At 34.1% G+C, this 20,845-nt stretch overlaps 2 protein-coding genes across 12 annotated transcripts in view; one reads left to right on the forward strand and one right to left on the reverse strand.

The window, feature by feature from the left end:
• LOC147838831 (odorant receptor 131-2-like) overlaps positions 1-20,845 on the reverse strand; it is a 1,093,102-nt gene that overhangs the window by 561,569 nt on the left and 510,688 nt on the right. The gene's annotated exons all lie outside the window — the stretch shown is intronic.
• cul5b (cullin 5b) lies at positions 1,671-20,179 on the forward strand. 10 transcript variants are annotated; one of them, XM_087301206.1, is made up of 20 exons: positions 1,671-1,766; positions 2,311-2,420; positions 2,535-2,634; positions 3,677-3,853; positions 3,952-4,093; positions 4,181-4,326; positions 5,766-5,891; positions 6,919-6,999; positions 7,140-7,278; positions 9,768-9,898; positions 10,071-10,178; positions 10,779-10,843; positions 12,850-12,982; positions 13,111-13,242; positions 13,315-13,438; positions 15,453-15,628; positions 17,502-17,663; positions 17,837-17,955; positions 19,317-19,440; positions 19,767-20,179. In XM_087301206.1, exons 1-20 carry the CDS (start codon positions 1,743-1,745, stop codon positions 19,959-19,961), a joined length of 2,514 nt encoding a protein of 837 aa, XP_087157332.1. In that variant the 5' UTR covers positions 1,671-1,742; the 3' UTR covers positions 19,962-20,179. The 10 variants fall into 10 exon arrangements, with proteins under 10 accessions (XP_087157332.1, XP_087157333.1, XP_087157336.1 ...); XM_087301207.1 differs by having other exon boundaries at positions 7,140-7,233; XM_087301210.1 differs by having other exon boundaries at positions 5,783-5,891.

Genomic DNA, 20,845 nt, shown 5'->3' on the forward strand with positions numbered 1-20,845 from the left:
ATTATCTTTCAATTTCTAAATATGTTTGGTGACTAAAAATGTATTTTAATAACTATATATGTTTAATAAATCTGTTTTGTTTAAATACACCAAAATACATAGCCTATTTTCACTGAGAAATAGATCAAAATATTCATTTTCAAAACGCAGTGTATGCTGAGCATTTTGCATTTATTATTTATTTGTTATTGTCTAATGTCCCTGTGTCTCAAAAAAGTGTGCATAGTCATCATCCTAGCACACTAAGCACACATTTTAGCATTGGTAGAATATCAATTTATTAAAATTGATTAAATCAAATTATTATTATTTAACCACAACTATATATAATTGTTGCACTATGGCAAACTTTTAACCTGCAAAATAAAAACAACAACCCATGGCAAGTATTAAAGCAGCCTAATTCCACTGGAAAACCACAGACTTGGCAAGCCTTCTGTACAGTGAATTGTGGAACATCACAGATACTGTGGTGAACCTGACTGACACCAAGGAGAACTATGTTCCTGGATAAGCACTTGTTAGTGTTACAGTTAGGATAATATTTTTGGATTGAAATGCTTCCCCAGTATAAACAATAGATGTTTATATAGGAAAATGCTGTGCAGCTGTTTGACTTGGAATTGTTTTGAGAAAGTGTCCTGCAGACAGGCCTGCTGGTTCCAGATTATCACAAGTTTAGATTAAAGAAGGTTATTCCTTAATATAATCTGTAAAAACTAAACCCTTAAGGAGGACAATTTATTCTTGTGACCCTGCTTAAATGTGATTGTTTTTTTCAAACGTGCATTATAGCATAATACGATGATGATTAAATCAATTTTACCATCCTACACTGAAAAAATAGTCTGTATTTGTTTGAAATGTTTAATGCAAAATTGCTGTCAGTCTAAACTAGAGAAAATGTGAGTGATATTAGTATTGTCAGAAATATTTTATTTAGTCATGTTGATTTACTGTTAAATAGTATTTTTTACAGTAATTATTTGGATATTTAAGTTGCTCATTATCTGTTTACTAACTTTTGTGTGTGTGTGTGTGTGTGTGTGTGTGTGTGTGTGTGTGTGTGTGTGTGTGTGTGTATAATTTATTATTATTATTATTATTATTATTATTATTATATTCATTCATTCATTCATTCATTCATTTTCTTTCCAGCTTAGTCCCTGTATTAATCAGCCACAGCGAAATGAACCCCCAACTTATGCAGCATATGTTTTACGCTGCGGGTGCCTTTTCAGCTGCAACCCATCACTAGGAAATATTATTATTATTATTATTATTATTATTATTATTATTATTTTAAATTATCATTATTTGTTTATTTATTTATTATTGTTATTATTATCACCACTATTATTAGTAGTATCATCATCATCATCATCATCATCCTTTTAATACATATTGGACCTAAGGAGTCTTGATTTTAAGTTTTATTTAACAATTTTCTTTTTTATATATATATATATTTATTATTTACCAAACATTTATTTAACAATTGTTTCATCCAATACTACAAAAACATTCGAATATGTGCAAATGAATTATGCATCAGTGTGCAATAGCCATGTGAACGCATATAATGTATAAGCTAATATTTATATAAATGTACATGAATAAGCATCAATCAGGGCTCCAATGTTATTAGTGCTGCTGATGCGGTCTGTCGCGGTCACAATGCTCCCTAGCAACCACACCTTGTCAAACATCGCGAGACTGCACGAGGACTAAGTTGAAGAAACATGGCGACGTCTAATTTATTGAAGGTAGGAGGTCCTTCAGTGTGATAATGTTTTGCATCGTTTGACTCTCCCGTAATGTTATGACAGCGGTCTGACCACCGAGTCACTGTAATTAAATCGCTAAACGTGATGCGTTTATTTGAAACAGGATGTTGTCTGTAGCTGTTACACTCTGCTATTTGCTTTTTAATGTTGATGATTTCAGTCTTTTTTTTCTAAGATGTTTCTCCTTCCTGCACAACCAAAAAAACTCACTGCTATCCAAATGCTATGTAAAATGTCAATAGATATTTTATTTTTCCTATCATTAAAACTGGACATTAGAAATTGATTATTTAATTGTCTGTCATAGCTGTCAAGTTCATCTGGTGCCTCTGGTTTTTAACTAATCTATGAATTAGATATATACATTGATCACTATACTAAAATAATTTACTATACATCCACTCTACTTTCTGTTATTCATTTTTTGCTTGAATGCACCCCTAAACTAAATGCAGTTTAATGTTTTAAATGTGTCAGTCACATTATTAAGGAAGTGTTTATTTTTCTGGTGCTCTTTTCTCAGAATAAAGGCTCCCTGCAGTTTGAAGACAAATGGGATTTGATGCGGCCCATTGTTTTGAAGTTACTCCGTCAGGAGTCAGTTACTAAGCAGCAGTGGTTTGATTTATTTTCGTAAGTTGTTTACAAGAAGTCATTAAATATTTAAATTTATATACTATTAGTTTAGATTATCTAAAATGTACAGTAAGATCTCATATTTTCTCATAATATGTGTTTGACTTGCAGAGACGTTCATGCTGTGTGTTTATGGGATGATAAAGGTCCAGCAAAAATTCACCAGGCACTGAAAGAAGACATTTTAGATTTTATCAAGCAAGCACAGGCAGTATGTACTATTTAGCACTTCTGCACATAATAATTGAGTTACACTTTATTATTAGAGTTCTGCTCATCATTTATAACTTTGCAACCAACATGTAATAATTTGCAAATCAAGTCATGTGGTATACTGTATATATGTATATGTATATTTATCTGACCTCAATTGTATTATTTATATATATATATATATATATATATATATATATATATATATATATATATATATATATGTATTATTTATATATATATATATATATATATATATATATATATATATATATATATATATATATATATATATATATATGTGTATATATATATATATATATATACACACACACACACACACACACACACACACACACACACACACACATATATATATATATATATATATATACATACATATATACGTATATATACATATACACGCATATATATATTATACAGTTGAAGTCAAAATTATTAGCCCCCTTTGAATTTTTTTCTTCTTTGTTTTATTTTGACTAGAATAAAAGCAATTTTTACTTTTTTAAACACCATTTTAAGGACAAACTTATTAGCCCCTTTAAGCTATACATTTTTCTATTAATCTACAGAGCAAACCATCGATATACAATAGCTTGCCTAATTAACCTACCCTAACCTGCCTAGTTAACCTAATTAACCTAGTTAAGCCTTTAATTGTCAATTTAAGCTGTATAGAAGTTTCTTGAAAAAGATCTAGTCAAATATTGTTAAAAAATAGTCCGTAAGAATTGTCCGCTACAAGAGCTATAACAATTTTATCGTCCACGTACTTGGGTGATGACATTGTTTATTTTAAGTTCTTACTCTGATTGGCTGTCAAATTATTTATATTTTTTTTAGATGGAAAATATAATTGTGTTTTTATCACTATGTGTGGTAAGAATCATTTCTTTCATATCTACATAGCTGCATTTTTACCTACATATGCAGTTTTATTGTTGCAAACAAGCCTTTATTTTTGTAATCCCAAAGCTTCCATACAGTATGTTTTAATTCTTGCTCTTTATTTTTGTCAGCGAGTACTCAGTCATCAGGATGACACAGCTTTGCTTAAAGCCTACATTGTGGAGTGGAGAAAGTTCTTCACACAGTGTGATATTCTACCTAAGCCCTTCTCCAAGTTGGAGATCACCCTGCTGGGCAACCAGGGGAGCAATAAGAAGTCCAATGTTGAAGACAGTATTGTTAGAAAGGTGGAACACTCTCTGTATTTGAACTATATACTTTATTACTTTAACAACAGATGCACAACATGAAATCTTTTCTAATCAGTTGTTTCCTTTGTTTTAAGCTTATGCTAGACACATGGAATGAGTCAATATTTTGTAATATAAAGAGCCGGCTTCAGGACAGTGCCATGAAACTGGTCCATGCTGAGAGATTAGGAGAAGCCTTTGACTCTCAGCTTGTGATCGGCGTGCGGGAGTCATATGGTAAAGCTACCGAAATACCAAAGCACTCGGGTTCTGTCCAGATGGAGCTCTCCTGATGGACACACTCATCTTTTTGCTCTCTTACAGTGAATTTGTGCTCCAACACCGATGACAAGCTGCAAATCTATAGAGAGAATTTTGAGAAGTCATATCTAGATTCCACAGAGCGCTTCTACAAGACACAAGCACCTTCATATCTGCAGCAGAACGGCGTTCAGAACTATATGAAATATGTGAGTGTGTTTTCAAACTCTGCATTAAATCTTTTTGCTATAATTTCTCTATATACAGTTGAAGTCAGAATTATTTGCCCCCCTTTGAATTTTTTTTTTTCATTTTTTAATGTTTCCTAAATGATGTTTAACAGAGCAAGGACATTTTCACAGTATGTCTGATAATATTTTTTCTTCTGGAGAAAGTCTTATTTGCTTTATTTTGGCAAGAGTAAAAGCAGTTTTTAATTTTTTAAAAAACAATTTTAGGGACAAAATTATTAGCCCCTTTAAGCAATTTTTGTTTCGATAGTCTACAGAACAAACCGTTGTTATACAATATCTTGCCTAATTACCCTAACCTGCCTAGTTAACCTAATTAACCTAGTTAAGCCTCTAAATGTCACTTTAAGCTGTATTGAAGTGTCTTGAAAAAGATCTAGTAAAATGAGTTATTAAAACTATTGTGGTAAGAAATGTGTAAAAAAATCTTTTCTCCATTAAACAGAAATTGGGGAAAAAAATTAAACAGAGGGGCGAATAATTCAGGGGGCTAATAATTCTGAGTTTAACTGTATTTATTTCTATGGTTTCTCTTAAATTTTTTGTGAAAAAAAGAGTTTTTGAAGTTGTTGCAAATTTATTAAAAATAAAAAACCTAAAAAATCACATGTGCATGAGTATTCCAGCCTTTGCTCAATACATTGTTTGGCAGCAATTGCAGCTTCAAGTCTTTTTGAATATGACGCCACAAGCTTGGCACACCTGTCGTTGAGAATTTTTGCCCAGTCGGTCAGCTCTAGGAAGAGTCCTGGTGGTTTCAAACATCTTCCACTTACGGATGATGGAGGCCACTGTGCTCATTGGAACTTTCCTCTGCCTTGTGCCTCGAGACAATCCTGTCTCAGAGGTCTACAGACTATTCCTTTGTCTTCATGCTTGGTTTGTTCTTTGACATGCACTGTCAACACTGCATGGGGCCTTATATAGACAGGTGTATGCCTTTTCAAATCATGACCAATCAACTGAATTTACCACAGGTGAACTTCAATTAAGCTGCTGAAACATCTCAAGAATGATCAGTGGAAACAGAATGTACTTCAGTTTAGAGCTTCACGGCAAAGGCTGTGAATACTTATGTACATGCGATTTCTTTTAGGTTATTTATTTTTATTAAATTTGCAGCAATTAAAAAAAATATTTTTTCACGTTGTCATTATGGGGTATTGTGTGTAGAATGTTGAGGAAATTAATAAATTTTATCCATTTTGGAATAAGGCTGTAATATAAAAAATTTTGAAAAAGTGAAGCGCTATGAATACTTTTCGGACGCACTGTATAGTAAAGGAAGAATAGTGAGGAAATGGGAGTATATTCCTCTAATAACAAAAATAAAAGGAATCAAAAGAAAAGAGTGAACAGTAAGACTATAAAGCAATATTTTTTCTCATCTGCACGAGTTCTCCTTTTTGCACAGGAGTTACACATCACAGCTGCACCCCAGACAGAGATTTCTGCCAGACCAGTTTGTTACAGATTTAGCTAATCAACATTATCAGGATGGAAAGGTCCTGTCTCATTCTAAGGTCAAACAGAAAATCTCATCATATCACCTTATGGACTCATTAGATTATTATTTTTTGAGCAAACACATGTACATATGCATAATAAGCTTGAGCACATATATACAGGGTTTATACAGTCTTGGAAAACCTGGAAAAGTCACAGAATTTTGACATGGCATTTTCCAGGCCTGGAAAAGTTTAGTAAAAACCGAAAAACCCACATGGTTTTGGAAAAGTCATGGAAATTACATTTACATTTAGTCAGTTAGCAGACATTTTTGTCCAAAGCGTCATAAGCTGCGGTCACACTAGAGCTTTTGCTTGAAAAATTTAAAACGTTATTAAAAGTGAGTGATTGCTCCATATTTTAAATTTCTTATTTTAAATGATCTTCTATTGGTCTCATGCAATCACCTGGTGTGATTTCGCAGGTAAGAATCCACCAAGCTTGAACTTTCAAATGCAGTGAAATGTGAAACTTGTAGCACGTGCTGGTCTGCCGCATGCCTATGAATGGAAGTCTATGGAGCGAAAAGTGCAGTGTGATCGCGGCTTTTTAATAGAAGTAGTTTTACCTACTATTACTAGCTTAACAAACTATTAAGATTATCTAAAATTTGTTTGAAAAAATGTCTGCATATTGGAATAGAGGTTAGTTGTGTTTGCTTCTTTTCTTTTCTTGGCCAAAACATGCCCTCACATTATTAGTGCTGTGTAAGCATCATCTATTTTACATAAATATAAAAATAAATTGAAACTATTGTGTGTTTTATGATATGCTGTAATAAATGTAAATGTTTCTTATGATTTACCGCTGTACAGTATGTAGATATTACATGAAGCATTAAGCCATGAAAATTGACTTGAAAGTCCTGGAAAAGTCTTGGAATTTTTGTAGTAAAAATGTGTATGAACCCTGTATATAATGTCTACGAAGTATTGAATTATAATTTAAATTTGTAAATAGTAAATTCCAGCACATTTCTGAAATGTCATTATTATGTGTCACAATATTTGAGAGTTGTTCATCCCAGCTTTTGATTGACAGGCAGATGGCAAATTAAGAGAAGAGGAGAAGCGTGCGCTACGATATCTGGAAACCAGACGTGAATGTAACTCCGTCCAGGCAGTGAGTGTTCACCGCTCCAAAAATACTCCCGGCAAGGCCTTGTGGTCCCTCATTATTAAATACAGCTCAGCCTGTTGTGCATTAGTCTTTTTCGCATACCATCGCTGGGTGCTCAGTTTGTGCCTTTTGCATTTATTTAGCTAATGGAGTGTTGTGTTAATGCGCTGGTGACATCATTCAAAGAGACTATCCTAACCGAATGTCCAGGAATGATCAAGCGGAACGAGACAGAGAGTGAGTACGGCAGGAGCTCTGGCACCAAAGGCTCAGCAAGTTCAGGTTGGCAATGGGACACAGTTCCCATCTCTATCTTGCCAGCACCTCCCCATCCCACCATCTGTGTGTTTGTGTGCCAAACATCAAGTCCTCCAAGTGTAAACAAACACAACAGCATGCAACTGTTGTATGTAAAGGAAAGGAAATCCCATACTTTAGTATGTCTGCATGGGAAATATTTATATTAGAATTTTCACCAATAATATGTAAAAGTCATGTGAAGTGCTTTGAAATGCATGGTTTGTTTGATGTGTCACATAATTTTAATTTAAACAAATGGCGGGATATAGATTAGCTCCTCTCCTTATAAAAACAGCCAATAACTTTTTTTTATCACAAATCTGCCAGTTAGAGTGGTTAAAATCAAGCGTCTTGCAGAAGCCGGGACATGTCAGACACTATAAAGCATTTGAAACAAAGGGAGGGACATAGAGTAGCTTCTCCCCTTTAAAAAACAGCCATTTACATTTTGTTTTTATTACAGCTCTGCCCGTTAGAATTGTTGAGATGAAGCCTCTTGAAGGGGGCAGGACATGTCGGATGCTAGACAGCATTTGATTGGCACATTTGATGAGAAAATGAAGTATGAGATGTCAAAAAAAATTTGATTCATTTTGGCAAAAGTGACAAACTGCAAGCTTTGGATGTTTATATCTTCTAAGTGTGAATTTTGTCACTGTTTGGAGCAGGCTTATAGATTAGGACATGCTGACAACTTACTAATACTAATGTCTAAATAACATTATTATGATTTCACGGGGGGTTTAATCTGGTAGTATTGAAAATGAAATTTACTCACCTCAAGTTCTTCCTGATTAACACAAAAGAAGATATTATGAAGAATGTTTGAAAATAGTTGTTGGTCTCAGTTCACTTTAATATTATTTTCTTTCAATGTGGACTAGAAACTTTTTGGTTACCAACATTCTTCAACATACAGTATTGTTCAGAATAATAGCAGTACAACGTGACTGACCAGAGTAATCCAGGTATTGATATATTATATATTTTTTATTGATATATGGCAAACAAGTTACCAGTAGGTGCTGTAGATTCCCAAAAAACAAACAAGGCCCAGTGTTTTTTGTGAAAAAACAGGTGTGAATCAGGTGTACACTATTGAAGGATGAAGCCTGCACTTGTTAGACAAGCATTCGAAAGCCTGAGGCAAATGGGTCGTTCAAGACAATGTTCAGAAGAACAGCGTACTTTGATTAAAAGGTTGATTGGGGAGGGGAAAACCTATAAAGAGGTGCAAAAAAATTATAGGCTGCTCAGCTAAAATGATCTCCAATGCCTTAAAATAGAGGGCAAAACCAGTGAGACGTTAAAGAAAATGAAAAACAACCATTAAAATAAATTGAAGAATAACCAGAATGGCAAAAGCTCAGCCAATGATCAGCGCCAGGATGATCAAAGACAGTCTAGAGTTACCTGTTAGTATTGTGATAGTTAGAGGACGTCTTTGTGAAGCTAATCTATTTTTAAGAATCCCACCGCAAAGTTCCTCTGTTAAAAAAGCCATGTGCTGAAGAGGTTATAATTTGCCAAGGAACACATCAACTGGCCTAAAGAGTGATGGAGGAACATTTTGTGCACTAATGAGAGTATAATTGTTCTTTTTGGGTACAAGGGCCACAGACCGTTTGTGAGACAACCACCAAAATCTCAATTCAATCCACAGTACACAGTGAAGACAGTGAAGCAAAGTGATGCAAGCATCATGATATGGGCATGTTTCTCCTACTATGGTGTTGGGCCTATTTATCGTATATCATGGATCAGTTTGCATATGTCAAAATACTCAAAGAGGTTATTTTGCCTTATGTTGAAGTGGACATGCTCTTGAAATGGTTGTTGTAACAAAACAATGACCCCAAACACACTAGTAAACAAGCGAAGTCTTAATTTCAAACCAACAAAATTAATGTTATGGAGTGGCCAACACAATCCCCTGACCTTAATCCAACCGAGAACTCGTGGGGGGATATCAAAAATTGTGTTGTTAAAACAAAACCAAGAAATGTAAATTAATTGTGGAAAGTTTTTTTTTTTAAGTCATGAAGTGGAATAGCAGCTGAAAGGTGCCACAAGTTGGTTGACTCCATGCAACATGTAAAAAAAGATTTAAAAAAACTGGTCATACAACTAAATATTAGTTAAGTGATTCACAGGATTGATAAATCTTAGAAACACAAATGTTTGTACAAAATAGTTTTGAGTTTGTACAATGAACGAGACACTGCTATTTTTTAACACACCCCTTTCAATTAATTGCCCAATTGCACAGCCTTAAGAGAATGCATATCATGAATGCTGGATCTTGTTTGTTTTTTGAGAATCTACTGCACCTACTGAGAACTTGTTTGCTATGTATCAATAAAAAAATACCCCCCCCCCCCCCCCCCAAAAAAAAAAAAAAAACGTTCACAGTTTCTGTATGTTTTAACGTTTTTAAAGTGTTTTTGTTCTGCTATGTTGTGTTTTTGTAGAGTTGCACCTTATGTTTTCACTAATGGACAAAGTTCCCAGTGGGATTGAGCCAATGCTGAAGGACCTGGAGGATCACATCATGAGTGCCGGTCTGGCTGATATGGTGGCTTCAGCTGAGACCATTACCACAGTGAGTAGCTGCTATTCTTTACCTGACAGATGCATCGCTGGTACTGAACTGTACATGAGTCCAGTTGTCAGTAGAGAAGCCATTGAATCATCTAAAAGCGTATTCATTTTTATTATTCCTTGATGGGATTTTGATGTTAATTTTAATGCGACTTATGTTTTTCGTTTTTCAGGACTCTGAAAAATATGTAGAGCAGCTTCTAACATTATTTAACCGCTTTAGTAAATTAGTCAAGGAAGCATTTCAAGATGACCCACGTTTCCTAACATCCAGGGATAAAGTAAGTCTGCAGAAGATTTTTCATTAATTCAAACATTCACTGTATATTTATATACAATTATATATCAGATCATTTTTTATCTGTGGAAACAATAATGGGACAACTTGGAAATTCTCAGTTTCTGTAATTATTTTCTTCACTTTCTGTTTCTTCACAATTTCAAGATATCGTATGTGGTTGAGTAAAGTATAATTTTTGTTTTGTTTTGCAAAATGACAGCTGGTTAAAATAAACAGAAACCAAGAGTTAAGAACTCAACATTTGGTGGAATAACCCTGATTTTCAGTCAACAATTGAAAACATATCTGACTAACTTTTGTTTTTCTAAATAACAAGAAATAAAGAAAGGAAAGAGAAATAAAGCTAATTAACACTGTCATACTTGAAATCTGTTATAAATGTTATCAGACATTTTTAATGAAACATTTTATATTTTAACTTCTTTACCCATTATAGCATTTTACTCAAACCCATATAAATATATGCAATGCTTAAGAATTTTCAAGAGGTCTCAATTGTTTCCTATGCCAATTTTTTCCTATGTGTGAAAGTGAATATTATTCATTCTTGATTGATTACTTCACATGGGTTTTTACACAGGCTTACAAAGCAGTTGTGAATGATGCCACAATATTTAAACTAGAGCTTCCTCTAAAACAGAAAGGGTAAGACATCTTCACATCTTCATGCACATGTCAGGATTGTGATTTTTACACAAATTCCCATAAATTGCAATGAATTATACTCAATGAATTGTTAGTCTCAATGCTGCAAGATGTGTCTACTTCAATGACATGACAAATAAGTTCAAGTTTAATTCCAGAAGGAGAGATTATTTTTTGTATATGAACTCTGCATCTCTTTAAAGTATTCAGGAGCAGTGTCTCTGCTAATTGGACTGCTTCAAGAACAATAATGTTACTATTTTGCTATCAAGAAATTTCATGTCACTTTTCTTCTAGATCTTCCCAATCATTTTATTAATAAAGTCACATGGATGTGATGACGAAAAGCTGCTGTTTGCATTAGGGTTGTGTAATTAATCGAAATTAAATTTCTATTTAAATTTGGTCTCCAACGATTATGAAAATACAATAATCAAGATAAAACTTTTTTGTGTCATATCTCACTTTCTTTCAAACAGTCCACATTCATTCCCAATTTGTTCACTGTGAATTACAATTTTACATAGAAATCAATAAAATAATGTAACGTGGCTTTTGCAGACTGTGTTAAAATACGCTTCTAGTGTTTATTCGCTTAAAAAAGTAATGAATGAACATAAATATTTGAAATGACAATGCATGTGGGAGAGGCACGGTGGCTCAGTGGTTATCGCTTTTGCCTCACAGCAAGAAGGTCACTGGTTTGAGTCCCGACTGGGCCAGCTGGCATTTCTGTGTGTAGTTTGCATGTTCTCCCCATGTTCGTGTGGGTTTGCTCTGGGTGCTCCGTTTTCCCCCTCAGTCCAAATGCATACACTATAGGTGAATTGGGTAAACTTTATTGCAGTGTATGAGTGCGTGTGTGAATGTGAGAGTGTATGGGTGTTTTCCAGTACTGGGTTGCGGCTGGAAGGGCATCCGCTGTGTAAAACAAATGCTGTAATAGTTGAGGGAAAATCCAAAGGAAAATGAATGAATAATGCATGTGTGAGAGTAAATTTGAAACTTGTGCCAGTGACAGTGGCAAATATTCTTGTCACAGACTGTGCTTATTATTATTAATCAAACAGCAAAAGACAAGTCACTCACTGCTCTTGATTGAAGGATGGATTTTTGTGGGTTTAATAAGAAACAAATCAAATCTCACTGTGAAGACTATGCTTAAAGCACAGTTTGTTTCTTTTGTATAACTTTATTCTGTTGGATTATTATGGATATTATACTTTTTTTTCGTTTTGTTTTCGTTTTAGTTATCCATTTAGTTGTGGTATTTAGGACTTAACTTTCATTACCTCAAAAATGTATAGGTGTTATTTATTTATTTATTTTATCTGTTTAATTATTCATTTAAATCACATCTGTTTTGGTCATATGACCTTCTCATAATATTTTTGAATAATTGTGATTACAATATCAACCAAAACATGTCATGATTATGATTTTTCCCATAACTGAGCAGTCCTTGTTTTGGTCATATGTCCTTCTTATAATATTTTGGAATAATTATGATAACAATATTGATTATTATTTTACACATAACTGAGCATAGGTCCACAGCTATGTTTATTTACAGTAAAACAACTTCAACACACCATTTATTTATGTCTAATTAATCGTTAGTGTCCATAATTTATTACGTATACGGGTAAGACTTTACAATATAATTCCATTAGTTACTTTTAATTACTTGAACAATCAATAAACAGTACATTTATTACAGTGCTTATTCACCTTTGTTAACATTTAATGAAAATACAGTTGTAAGTTGTTAGTTCTTCTTAATCACAGTGCATTAACTAATGTTAACCAACACAACTATGAATTTTTATAGTGCATTAGTTAATTTTTTTTTATATGTATTGCTCATTTTTAGTTCCTGTTAGTAAACATATTATTTAATGCTGTCTGTTTGTAAAGTGTAACCCATATTTTTGTCTTTAGAGAATATATACTAATTGATCTTTTTTTGATAATGTATTTACTGTGGATTAATTTTATATTTGCAGTGTGAGTCTGAAAACACAACCAGAGTCTAAATGTCCAGAGCTGCTGGCCAACTACTGTGATATGCTGCTTCGAAAGACGCCACTGAGCAAAAAACTCACCTCAGAGGAAATAGAGGCCAAGCTGAAGGAAGTGGTTAGTGAGTGGGTGGATGGGTGGAGGAACCAACAAATAGTTTCATTTTAGTGGCTGTATTATTGCCCCTGACTTATGTTTCTAATTGTCAAATCAGTTGAATTATGTCAGTCGCTTTTTTTTTTCAGCTGTTGGTTTTAAAGTATGTTCAGAACAAAGACGTCTTCATGAGGTACCACAAAGCGCACTTGACCCGCAGGCTTATTCTTGACATTTCTGCAGACAGTGAGATCGAAGAGAACATGGTGGAGTGGCTCAGGGTAAGAGACTTGAAATGATGGTGGATGAAAAGCTTTTTCAGGATCTCTTTAATTATCTTTTGTGTGTGTCAGGAGGTTGGTATGCCCGCAGATTACGTGAACAAGCTGGCCAGAATGTTCCAGGACATCAAAGTATCAGAAGACTTAAATCAATCCTTCAAAGAAATGCACAAACACAATAAACTTGCATTACCAGGTCAGATATGCCAGTTTTGGAAAGCTTTAGAGCTGTTCTGTTGTATGTTTGGATTACCTGATATTTGGGTTGTTGACATGACATTGCATTTCCACTCTCACACATGACAAAAATGAATATTTTTAGTATTGTCATCATTTAAAATTCAAATAAGCAATTAAACAGTTATTTGTCTTCCATCGACCTCTTGTTATTAGGGTTGTCAAAAGTATCGAGTTCAGTACCAATCAGTACTGAAGTTTTAGAACCATCCACTTTTTGCTAACATTTAAGCACTGTTGAGCATGTTCTTAAACACTGCTGATTGGCCATTGGGCTCAACAGAAATGACTGTGATTGGCCTTGAAGGCTCATCATTCTTCACTCCTGTTCACCAAGTGCTAACACAGATACACTAATGGATCGACTGATCTTTGCTGTGTTTAATTCAAAACAGTGTAGAGCAAATCCATCGATGCCCAGCTTCACAGGTCCCAAAACAAGCAAGCCAAATGCGATAGTGGCGAGGAACAAACTTCATCAATTAATGAAATGAAAAATGAAAGTGAAGGAAAAAAAAAAACCTCCAGAGAAACCAGGCTCATATGGGCATGACTATTTCTCCTCTGGCCAAGCTTCTTGTGCAGATCAGCTGTCTGGAAAGTCAGTCAGGAAAACACTGGACATCCATCATGGAGAAGTTAGGTCACCGGTGGGTGTTCAGGCTGGCCCACGGTATCAATGCAGAGACTTGTCTGTCACTGGGGTCTTTCAGCAGGAATCAGTCTCATGCTTTTCATTCCTCCATGACCACCACAGCATCTGCTCAGTATACATCCTGGTCCAGGATTATGGAGATCTCAGGATAAGAAAAAATAAACTAATAACTAACATAAGCGTAGATGCCGTTCAAATTATAATGTTTTTTGGGAAGTGTTCCCGAAAGACATTATGTTAGTCTGTATTTTTCTTTTTTTTCTAATTTTTTTATTCTTATATTAAATTCTAATTTTCTTTAGGAACATGGCCAACAGCGCTAAGAATGTTAGCAGGAAATTAGGCGTTTTTAAAATTTCAGTACTGATTAGTACCAAACTCGATACTTTTGACAACACTACTTGTTTTAAAAATTGCTGTTAACACATTTTTTTACTATTTAGAGAAAAAAATTAAAAACTGACCTATGGTGTTATTCGAGGTCTTGAGCATACTTCAGTAAATTACAACTCTAATAAATTAAAAAGAAAATCTTAACAAATACCTTAGACCTAATTTTAGGAATTTTAGTAAATGGCAGTACTTTTTTCATCCGCATATTTCTGAAAAAATAGGAACTTTAAACATTTTGTCACTGAAAACCATGTCCTCTGGTTTGACACTCCTGTACTTTTTGTGCAATTTTAATCTAGCAATTCCAAAGTAAGTTTTAATAATTGAAGGACGCCATTCGAAATCATGTGACTGAAGCCTCCTGTGCACCCCATGACATAAACCTGTAATGTTTTTGTATCAGAATCTTGTCATATTTAACATACATGAAACCACTCTAAAATTAAGTTGTGTTGTCATTTGGTGTGACACCCGTTTATTGACAATGACCAAGTATGACAAGTCATGAAGAAGAAAAAAATCATTTTATATCAAATAAATAACATTAAATGAAGGTGATGTCCAACAATGAAGATAAAGCACTCTTACTCTATTTGTATATTATTAAGAGATTTTTTTCACCATAGGACATATTAAGGATACAGTAGAGTAAAAATAAAATAAAAAAATAAATAATATATTAATATTTATAATAATATAATAACAATATAAAAATATAATACAATATATAACACTAACATTATATAAATTATAGTAACAGTGAAAAAATTGGTAAAGTTATCGACCACTTAGATTTTCTCAAATATCAGATTTCAAACTACATTAATATACTGTATGTTGTTGTTGTTGTTTTTTTAAGTAATGTTTTGCAAATAATGTTTTACTTTCTATTCATCAACTACTCATTTATGTGTTGATACTACAGCTGACTCAGTCAATATAAAGATTTTGAATGCGGGCGCGTGGTCTCGGAGTTCAGAGAAAGTGTTTGTGTCGCTGCCCACCGAACTAGAAGATCTCATTCCTGAAGTGGAGGACTTTTACAAGAAAAATCACAGTGGCAGAAAATTACACTGGCACCATCTGATGTCCAATGGCATTGTAAGTGGCAGCTTCAGACCTTTGTGTAACGATATGCTCTATTTACTGTGAAAATTTGAAAAACACAAGGCAAGCCTCTTCCCGTGAGACTGATTTGTTGTTTGTCCGCTTTGTACTGTCACCATTAAAAGGCTTAAAATTTGAAGCTAAATCTGAACAGTGCTGCTGGGGCATTCTGGGGGAATTTCAGAAACATTTTAGAAGCTTTTCCAGTTCTCCTTAAGTTTAGGATTTTAATGTTTCCTTTTTCTGTGGAAAAATGGGCCCAAATAATGGTAAATGCCAAACTAATAAATTTCATGGATGCAGATTTACTGAGTAATTCACTACTTTGTCAAAATAACAATTTTTACCTAAGAGTTGGAACCAAGTTACATGGTGATAAATATGACTTTAGAAAGATGTCAATGTTTTTAAGCATTTTTAAAGCATTTTTTTTTTTTTTAGTTTTTTTTTTCACAATTTACTTTGCTATAACTCATAAAGTGTTAAAGATATCTTAATGCCTTTTATAGATTTCAGTTGTTAACCATGTTTTCTTTTCATATCCATGCTTTAGGCCCCTAGATTATACAATTTCATATAGTTTCAGTACAAATTGTCAGTCAATAGTCATACTATCTTTGGAAATTAACCATATAGGGCCATCAAAAATGTAATGGTTAGAAATGGAATCTAAATAGATATTTCACGAGTTCACACTCACAGATATTTGACTGTATAGAGTATGCATATTTGGCCAGCTGTCCGGAGAGAGGGCTCTGAGCTCGGAAAGACATCCTAACTCGTGTTATTCCCCTTATCAGGATAGAGAGAGATAGAGTCTGAACGCAGTGTCTAGCCCGGCTCCAGATGGCTCCCCCCTCAGATATAAGTAGGTATCAGGTTTAATAGTGTGGAGTTGGGTTGGTGGAGGGATGCTGAAGTCAAGTGAAAACGGAGGTATGGCGTAGGTTATAGGGGTTTGGTCTTGAGCTGATTGGATAATAGAATGATTTTCTGTGATTAATTAGCCGAAATTAAACACCACTTAAATTACATGCATGCAAACAATTTACAATGATCATTATTGTCATAAGATGAAATCAAGATGTCTAAAAGCAACATCATTTACTAATATATTCATCTCTTTGTAACAAATTGACTTGTGCCGCCATCTTACTCAAGATATTTTCAGCCCTGTGTTATTGGCTCTAAAATTCACTTGAAACTTGTCATTTTGTTTTATTACGGTACACTGTTAATACATTCTTGCAGCCTCACATTTTTTAGTTGAATCAAATTAACTTTTTTAGGCATCTCAACTTGCATCAATCAGACTGACTAAAATATTAAGTTAAACCTAAAAAATGTAGTTGATTAACCTGATTACCTTAATAAAATAAGCTAAAGCAACATAAAAATGTTTGCTGCACTGACTTTGTCATTACGGCTTCACAGTGTACTTTACAGCCATTGTAGATTGCTAACATCTTGTAATCCAGTGATATGAAAATTAATGTTGTACATGGACAGCACAATGTGATAGATCTTAACCTTCTACTTTGATGACTTATTAGAAAGTGACAGTGATGAGGGCTGGGTTTAGCCAAATTTGCATATACCAGGCCTCAGTGTAATGTAGATGGTCATTTACAGCCTTGCCTCACAGCTACAGTTTTTAAAAACACAGCACGGTCATTGAAAACAACTGTAAAAATATGCTGGCTTTAGAAGAGAAAAAAAATGCTTCGCTGGACACACGGTCTTAGTCTTTGAAATGTCAGGTTTCTTGCAACACCGGATTTGGAGATTAAGTCTCGCTTTGACATTTCATAAGGTCTGTCGTGTCAAGGAAACAGGTCAAGTCTGGTCTTATCTCTCCTATCCATAGATCACGTTTAAGAATGAAGTTGGCCAGTATGATTTAGAAGTCACAACGTTCCAGTTAGCGGTGCTGTTTGCCTGGAACCAAAGACCAAGAGAAAGGATCAGCTTTGAGAATCTGAAACTAGCAACAGAACTTCCTGACGCTGAGCTCCGCCGGACACTTTGGGTAATGGAATCTTTTGTTACAAACAATTTGTATTTTATACAGCTATAAGAAGAGCATTCTCGGAACTTAAAATGAATATATGAAATAAAAATGAATAGATCTGAAATGATACTGACTTTTGGGAACTGCCTGACACGTTGTTATTTTTGTTGTTGTTGTTTTTACATGTGTAGTCTCTTGTAGCTTTTCCCAAACTAAAGCGCCAGGTGCTGTCCTATGAACCTGTAGTGGGCTCTCCTAAGGATTTTGCAGAAGGCACTGTATTTTCCATCAATCAAGAGTTTTCTTTAATGTAAGCACACACATAACAGAGTACATTTGATCATGAATGAAGTATTCAAGATAATTTTTTTTAAATTATGCATGTTAATGAGGGATGAAGAATTTATTGGTTACCATATCAACATTTGTGGGGAAAAAATGTTGTGTAATCATTAAAGACCTGGACGAAAGTTATGTTGATGTATTAAAGCTGTCAAATTATGGATTATTTCCGACGTTTGATCTACTTCATATATATGCAGCTTGCCATGAGGGTTTAGATATTTGCTTTTCACATAAAAAAGAAAAGAAAGATCTAGAGATTTCTTGCAGCTAGGTTTTTAAAATACACTCACTTGTCCACTGTATTTGCTTGCCTATTCTTTTTGGAATCAGGTACAAAAAAAGTCATATCAATATTTATTTTTATATCAGCAAATGTATTTGTTATTGACTTCCAAATATAAGGAGTTGTTAGTTAACAGTATTTATCGAAATTTATGCATCACTAAAATTAATTTAAGTTACAGTTCACACCAAAATTCTGTTATCATTTACTGACCCTTCACTTATTACAAAACTTATTTGAGTTTCAAGTATTGCTGATGAACAGAAAGAAAATATAATTAGAAAAGAAATTAATGCCAGTAGTAGCCATTGACTTCTGTAAGTTTTCGTTTACGTAATATGGAAGTGTCACGATCAGCAACGATCAAGCAGTTGCAGATCACTAGAGAACTACAAATCCCATCATGCATCTCATACACACACCACTTCCAGTTCTCACACACAGCTGGAAGCTCATTATCGACTGATTACCAGGACTATAAATACACCTCACATTCACGTGCTGAGTCTTGTTCCCCTGTAACAGTTCTAAGCAGTTTCCCTGCCTTGTCCTTCCGTGGTCTTGATCTTTTTTGTACCGCCTGTACTGTTCGTTCTCCTGCTTTGCTGACTACGCTTTTGGATTACACACGTTACTGTTTGTTCCTTTTTGACCGTTGCCTGTCTGACTACCTAATTTGGACCCTCAACTCAATTGTACCCTGACTCCTATGTTACAGGAAGTCAAAGTCTGTAATATGCGTAGAAAGGCATTCGTTCATTACGTTTTATTAACAGTTGTTTAAACCTTTGGCTTCAGGATGATTCAGAATTCTTTAATGAAAAGAATCACATTTATTTGAAATGTAATGAAAAGCATAACTTTTGATCAACTTAATGAAACCTTGTTGAAAATAATTAATTAATAATTAATTTATCCTTAAAAAAGATTTGACCGACCACAAACATTTAAACTGTATTGTACATACCGCACATCTACTATACTATTTTATTACTGCACACTCTAACATATTTCAGTTCAGCGAAATGTTCTCTTTTGCACAGAAAAAACTCCAAGGTTCAAAAAAGAGGAAAGATCAATTTAATTGGTCGATTACAACTCACCACGGAGAGAATGCGAGAAGAAGAAAATGAAGGCATAGTTCAACTTAGGATATTACGCACACAGGTATTAAAATGATTGAACCTATACCTTGATTATATTTATGATGGATCAAGTCACATCTGTTGACTGTTTATTATGCTGTTTTCCCACTTTTAAATCAAACATACTGTGAATAAACTCAAACATAAATATAAGATGACATAAATAGTGATTCTATGATCCTGGGATGCTTTCAAACATTTTTGAACGAGTTGCCATGTTTTCTAGTCACTCGTTGGCTGCTTTTCCTTTGCCATCTGGAGAACTCAGTCAGAACGTTTCTTTATGAATATGTTATTTTTGTAAAGACTTGCATATTTACTCTGTACTCTCGTCTTTACTCTGTATAGGAAGCTATCATTCAGATCATGAAGATGAGGAAGAGGATTAGCAATGCGCAGCTTCAGACGGAGCTGGTGGAAATCCTAAAGAACATGTTTTTGCCCCAGAAAAAGATGATCAAGGAGCAGATCGAGTGGCTGATAGAACACAAGTACATCAAACGGGACGAGACAGACATTAACACATTTATCTACATGGCATAGCCGACCATTCCCAGTGCAATCTGGGCCACTTTTTAGACACTAGCTCTCCTTTTGGAGGAGTTCATATCTGACATCACCTCACTGCCCAGCCTGGCCTGCTGGGTGGCTGACTAGATTTATCTCAACACACATCATGCTGAGAAATCACTGACAAAACCCTGCCTTACAAATCTATGAGATAAATAAAAAAGAACTTTTGTGGAAATAGAGGAGTGAAAGCGGGCAGGAGTCTGTGTGGCTAATTTATACGCATGTCAGCAGTCTTGGGCAGCTTAAATGCATCTTTTAATTATGTTTTATGACCTTTCCACGCCAACTCACTGGGTGGAAACATTACTTTACATCCTAAAAAAGCCATCAATTCTCAGTTTGAGTACAAATGTACTATTTTTCTAGAAATTTCTGATAACATTTAATCCACATTTCTAATTATTATTTATAATTTTAGAGCTTGTGTTTTTTTTTTTTCTCACAAAATTGGCAGTAGGTCAAAATAACTAATGATTACAAAATCGGTTATTCCATAAAATCTAAATTTCTTACTTCTTCTAAAGTAAAAACATTGGTATTGTGCTGTCTAAAAATGAATATAAGCATGTCCAAATCTTGTCACCTTTTTTATTTAAGGCAAAACAAAAGAAAAAGCCCTAAATGGATTTTTTTTTTATTCGGTAGAAAGTCATCATTTTACAGAGTAAAAAACTGATTTACTGAATAACATAACTGTAAATGATAAGTCCCCAAACAGAATATTCAAATTATATTTTTTCCCCCATGGCTGTGAATAAAGACAGTTCAATGTAGTTTTCTTTATATAATGTACATAAATACGAAATAATTGTTTCCTAACAAAAATAATATAATTAGGCCATCTAATTCTTAAA

Source organism: Danio rerio, chromosome 21, assembly GCF_052040795.2.
Source record: "Danio rerio strain M-AB ecotype USA chromosome 21, GRCz13ab, whole genome shotgun sequence".
Lineage (NCBI taxonomy): Eukaryota > Metazoa > Chordata > Actinopteri > Cypriniformes > Danionidae > Danio > Danio rerio.

What these genes read in the sequence shown, in the direction of transcription:
- cul5b (XM_087301206.1), top strand. Translation starts at nt 1,743, where the DNA reads ATGGCGACGTCTAATTTATTGAAG. An exon ending in CGACGTCTAATTTATTGAAG is followed by an intron (nt 1,767 to 2,310) that starts GTAGGAGGTCCT and finishes CTCTTTTCTCAG; the next exon opens with AATAAAGGCTCCCTGCAGTT. An exon ending in CGGCGTGCGGGAGTCATATG is followed by an intron (nt 4,094 to 4,180) that starts GTAAAGCTACCG and finishes GCTCTCTTACAG; the next exon opens with TGAATTTGTGCTCCAACACC.